General features: G+C 39.3%; 1 protein-coding gene across 1 annotated transcript in view; it reads right to left on the bottom strand.

The window, feature by feature from the left end:
- Positions 1 to 848: 848 nt before the first annotated feature.
- The window catches only part of LOC134653154 (GATOR complex protein NPRL2), a 59,758-nt gene continuing 54,606 nt past the window's right edge, over positions 849 to 6,000 (bottom strand). Inside the window, exons 5-8 of the mRNA XM_063508490.1 lie at positions 2,924 to 3,067; positions 2,611 to 2,695; positions 2,165 to 2,334; positions 849 to 1,060 (exon numbers count right to left, since the gene is read on the bottom strand). Of these exons, the coding sequence (XP_063364560.1) occupies positions 881 to 1,060; positions 2,165 to 2,334; positions 2,611 to 2,695; positions 2,924 to 3,067 (579 nt within the window). The 3' untranslated portion in view covers positions 849 to 880. The remainder of the gene's footprint in view (positions 1,061 to 2,164; positions 2,335 to 2,610; positions 2,696 to 2,923; positions 3,068 to 6,000) is intronic.

The following is a 6,000-nucleotide window of genomic DNA, read 5'->3' as shown; positions in this document are numbered from 1 at the left end:
CTTACACAAATCTTATAAACAAGTTATGTAGCACCTTTATGAACAACAACTATGTACTTTTAATTATAATATTTATGCATTAAAAATATTCTATATAGCTAAGATTGAGCAGATTTTTGAACTGTACAGGTAAGTTATAAAATACAAATTTAATAAGTTATACAGTAAATATTTCAATGTAAAATATGAACACTCAAAAATATAATTTTATGTATAACTATTAGGTAAACAGCTTCGTGGAAAACCTCTGAAAACTTGAATAAACATCGGATAAACAAATCATACGTTGAAGATACGAATATACATTCTTATTATATTTAAATTTTTTTAAGGGTTCACAGCATTCTTCCACTTTCCATATATCTAAGGATTTTCTTCGATGTTACATTTTAGGAGATACTGGCAACAGTGGCAACTCTGGTAACAAATGCTTGGCATTTGTCATAGGTGTTGCCAGATTACAAACTTATCTATCATATTATAGTCCCTGTGGGAACTTTACCAAGCTCGATCACACTATATACCTACCTAACCTAACCTTTATTTACATCGGTTACACCCCTGTTACAATACGTACTTCAATAAAAATAAAATTATCTGGCAAATCAGCGCTGGCGTTTTCATTGGTCCTTAGTCCAAGTCCTCACCTATGAGATCACTTGTCGAACACAACTCTGTGCCTCTTTTAACGTTTTTCCACGCCGTGTCAAACACAAAAGCTGTCACTCAAACGCCACATCATTGAAGTGTCAAAACTGAAGCTGATTATATGTATATGCACGTAGGTCGATGTTGCTCTGTGGTCTGTGACCGATTAATCGGTCATTGGCGTCCAAAAGGTTAAGTTGTTAACACAGTTCAGAAACAGCCGCTGTATAGATCACTTGACAATGAACACAACATTAGTATCCCTTTCTAATTGTTCTTCCAACTGTTGCGCGGTGAGCCCGCCCTGGCAACACAGCTCGTCGAGACAGACTAGTCCGTTGTAGGTGCGCACGAGCGGTTGGCTGTGTTCACTGGCCAGGGACGACGCGTCGTCGTGCATTGTGATTGGGTACTGTCGAGAAATAATAGGGTTTATTAGTCATCTTCCTCGCGTTGTCCCGGCATTTTGCCACGGCTCATGGGAGCCTGGGGTCCGCTTGGCAACTAATCCCAGTAATTGGCGTGGGCACTAGTTTTTACGAAAGCGACTGCCATCTGACCTCCCAACCCAGAGGGTAAACTAGGCCCGTATTGGGATTAGTCCGGTTTCCTCACGATGTTTTCCTTCACCGAAAAGCGACTGGTAAATATCAAATGATATTTCGTACATAAGTTCCGAAAAACTCATTGGTACGAGCCGGGGTTCGAACCCGCAACCTCCGGATTGCAAGTCGCACGCTCTTACCGCTAGGCCACCGGCGCTTTTTATAGGGTTTATTAGTATGGGAATTATATTTTAAAATAATGAATGTACGGTGTTTTATGTTAAGCATAGAATAAATTTAAAAGTGGAAAAATGATTGCCTGGGTGAGACTTGAACCGGGACTCTGGTCTGGCGTTCGCAGACGTTTCTGCTTGTTAAAAAAATCGTATTTTATGTTATTGAGGAGTATTGACTAGAAGTTATCCTTTGTAGCATGCTACAAAGGATAACTTCTAGTCAATACTCCTGCAACATGTTGCACCAGCTTAAACGCTTCACAAACCTTACTTAATTCAGTGACTGACTACAAAGGACGCAGCTATACATTGACCTCTATATACTTATTGTTGCATCCTTCCTGTCGTCAGTTATTGAATTAAATAATGTGTGTGAAGCGTTTTACACAACAATACATAGTTATCTGCACAGCAGTGCAGGTCAATATTTAAAGGGATCCAAGTAGTTTTGTAGTTACGTCCTGTACAGTTTGAACTGGCGACGACGTTGTTAACGACCCCAGTGAGAAACGACATTTTTAAATTTATTTGATATGAAGTTAGCAACAAAAGAAGGTATATAAACGCATGGGATTATAGCCACTCCAGAACTCCGAACAGCACAAGTCTTCGCTATCTCTTGTGTCCGCACGCGCCGGCACAGGTCTCGCACGGTGCTCCCGTACGTCATACCAGCGTACATGCGAAGGTCTGACACTATTGGCAGCTCGCTGTAATGTAGAGATATGTAGGTACCTTGTAGACGCGCCGGATCAGCCCCTCCAGCACACCAAACAGCACGAGCCTGCGCTCGTCCACGGCCAGCTCCTGCGGCCGCACGCGCCGGCACAGGTCTCGCACGGTGCTTCCGTACGTCATACCAGCGTACATGCGGAAAAGGTCTGACACTTTTGGGAGTTGGCGTGCTGTAACATACAAAAAAAAAACAATAAGTAAGTAAGTCAATTAAGTCATGCACCTCAGCCACTAAAAGACTCTTCGAGCGAATTCCGTTTAACTGTCAAAGATGACTCAAGACGTGTGAAACAACAGCAGCGATACTTTGGGTGGCGAATGATGAACCCCAATTTCAGATTTAAGTAAAGTTTTAATTATAATCTCAAAAGCGTCGACCGGCTAGAATTACAAGCTACTTCGAAGACTAACAGAACGTATGCCCCATAAAGGAGGTAGGTACTTACATGATCTCGCGCAAAATTCTACACACTGCCTCTGTAGGCCTGCGCATCTCGTCAGCTGTCTTAACTTGGGCGTCGCACTGTACACCTAGAAACCAAGAACGATTCTAATGTTAAGCTACATACAATTATAGGGCTTAGACGACAAAGTGTTCTATGTCATTGCACTATAACTGCGTCCTTCTGAAATACCGGTAAGTCGGACTTATCCGATGCATAATGATTTTACGGCACCATTGCTTCTTGGATTAGGTCAAGGAATACAGGCAGTCAAGGAATAAAGGGTGGTTGTAACCTTTGGTAAAGGTGTACTTACAGCACAGTACTGGAAGATGGGCACTAGAGTAACCACACCGTAGTAGACGAGGTTCTGGACACACGCGCGCACCAAGCTGATTTCCACGTCCGTCAGAGCTGCGATCTTCGACACGTGGTTGAACCCGTCGATGTACGGGAGGATCTGAAAGTAAAGATTTTTTTCAAGATTTAATGGTCCTCTGAATGGTATACGATAACGATAACATACAAGATTATACTGACTTGATAAAACCTTAGTGCGTATAACAAATGATGGAAGGAGGACAAAAAAAACTGCCTGTGCATACACAGTACACACATAGTGGTGAAGGTGAAACTGTAGTTCTTGTAACACCCTTCGTTTAGGTTGGGGGTTAAAAAGGAAAGCAGAGCACGAGTAATAAAATAACTTTGATTGAAATAGAAAGCGATAAGACCGCCTGTTGTTTAACCTCTTCTTTTCTGTATTATTTGTATTGTTTTCTATAATGAGGTGTGAGGTGTAAATGAGGTGAGGTGTGAGGTGTGGATTAAAACACTCGTGTGATCCTATTAAGAAACTCACTGACGTTCGTTTCTTAAACCCACACTCGTATTTTAACGCCTCTCATTATGTAGCAGTCACATATACTACTATTGTATTGTATCGTAAAGCGGATAGCGGACCTAAAATTTTATCGTAAAATAAAAACATTATAAAACGTTAATGATGCCTGGTTTATACTACAGTCGTAAATGCTTAACGTTTCTCTAAACTCGTGCGTGATGCAGTTAGCAACAGTTCTGCGACAGCTGAGCGCGCGCTGCGATAATACGATGACTGCTCAACATTTCTTGCACGTTCACGAATAATTGCGAAGAGAAAATGCTTACTCGTGCATTATTTTACAGATAACATAGGAAACTGAGTCTTAATATCAGCACAATCAAGGCTCAAAACCTTTAAAGTAGGTACATACGAGTATATTTATAAATAAATAAAAAAGCTACATGTACAATATTCATCCTATTTCCGGTTTTATTGTCCATGCACGTGTATGAGACTTAAATCATGAACAATATAGAATGCGTGAATAAGATTTGGGACATTTTATCCTAGACGCGCTCAATTTGAATTTCAAAATACATGATACAAAAGTCCCCCGAATCTGAGTTCTGGGGATTTGGTGAACTACTAACAAATAAATATACAGAAAGTGTAAGCGTGTAGTCCGTGTAGAGTCCCGCTCCATTAAATAAATTACGCAAATCATGAAAGTTAGAATCAGTAAATGAATAGTTATATATAGTCAGCAGATTTGTCTAGTAAATTAAAACGGTAGTGGAAAGAATGGTGTCTAAGGACACCTACGCTTCGCCCTGTGACATCAATGCTATGCCCATTGTGAGCCTAGCTCTTATATGTATTCGCAGAATATTATATTTCCTTTTATTCGCCAATAAGAACGCCCTATATAAATATATTTATTATCAAGCGTTCGCCACACAAGTACGATTACGTCTTTTATGTTTGAATGCGAAAGCGATTACACAGAAAAATTATGTTGACAAATCATGGAACAATTTCCAATTAAGTAGGTACGATTGTATAGAATAAATGATTATGCGCATTTATTAGGAACATATTTCTTATTTGTAGGTACATATAGTTTGTCAAAGGACTGTCTCATTTTAAACATAGACAGAGAGAATCGTACTATCTTTGTCGTACACTAGTACTAGCACCCAAAAGAAAAGGATGAGTATAGTTTTTTTTGTTCTTATTTACTGACAAATTTGATTTACCAACTATATGTCGCCCGCCATCTGACCATCCCATTAAGTCAGAAGCTTGGACATGGAATGTTGATGGAATGGTGAGGGCCGCTGTAAACAATCATTCCTACTGCAAACATATTGAAAGGCCGAAAAAGGTAATCTTATCTACCTCTCTGTCGCTCGCATACGCGAGAACGATAAAGAAGCAGATATCGTTTTGCGATGTTAACGTAGGCCCTTTGGCCTTAATCCAATATATTAGCGCCGATGGACAAACACCGCTGATTTGATGGGGTCGTGTCGATTTCAAGTTTCAAGTATTCAGTTTGTTATTGTTAGTACAGTCAGCAGCCATTTTATCAGGTAAATATCATCAGAAGTATAATATTATATGTGTCGTACTATTAGTTTTGCAACGCAGCTTTTTGTACTATGAGTGTTGCAACGGACATACACTCAACGGCAGTTTGTGTTTGGATGTAAATTAAGTTAAAAAAAATTTAATAGGTAGATTGTGTTCAGTTCCCGCGATAGTTAGGTACTCATGAAATAAAAATAAGTTATCGGAAACGGCGGGATGTACCTACTTATTTAAAATTCATTACCTACACGCAATATAATCCGTTTACATAAGTTTTATTTTAAAGAGTTTCAGGGGTTCGTTCAAACCAATTTATCTGGCAGATTAGTCACGTCATTTATATTTGTTCCTGGGTCATATATATATGGGTGTTTTCTATGTATATAAGTATGTATTTTTCTATATAAGTATATATAGCGTCGTCTAGCACCCATATTACAAGCTTTGCTTAGTTTGGGGCTAGCGGCTAGCTTAATCTGTGTAAGATGTCCCATAATATTTATTTATTTATTTATAGGTAGGTACCTGCTTTACTTAAGGTTACTTTTATGTAACTTATATACAAGTGTTTCCAGTACTCGTTAACGCGAGGTAAGTAATGTAGATCGTTTAAATATTTTCACCGGTTGGTATACTAATTTCTATAATATATCTATTTAATGAGCATTCACATCGCATAATGGATACTCTTACCTTGCCCCATACTATAATAATTCGCTTGCCTACTCAGGCTGCGAGAATTCGTGCGAACTGTACATCATTTCGGTAAGTGTTTGTGTCATGTTTTGGGGATAATGCGGCCGGTCACAGACGTAAGGGACATTTAATCCATTAACTTTGACTAGACTCTCTTCAAATTAGGTATGTCATGATAAACTAGGCTTAATAATTACATGGAGCGGCTACCTGATTTAATATCCCAGTTTCTTAATACCCAGTCTCGGGCTATACAGTGTAAAGATAAGCATGGGTGGATG

Source organism: Cydia amplana, chromosome 12 (assembly GCF_948474715.1).
Source record: "Cydia amplana chromosome 12, ilCydAmpl1.1, whole genome shotgun sequence".
Taxonomy (NCBI): domain Eukaryota; kingdom Metazoa; phylum Arthropoda; class Insecta; order Lepidoptera; family Tortricidae; genus Cydia; species Cydia amplana.
Note: the sequence above shows the minus strand (reverse complement) of the source record. Positions and strands in the feature narration are given on the sequence as shown.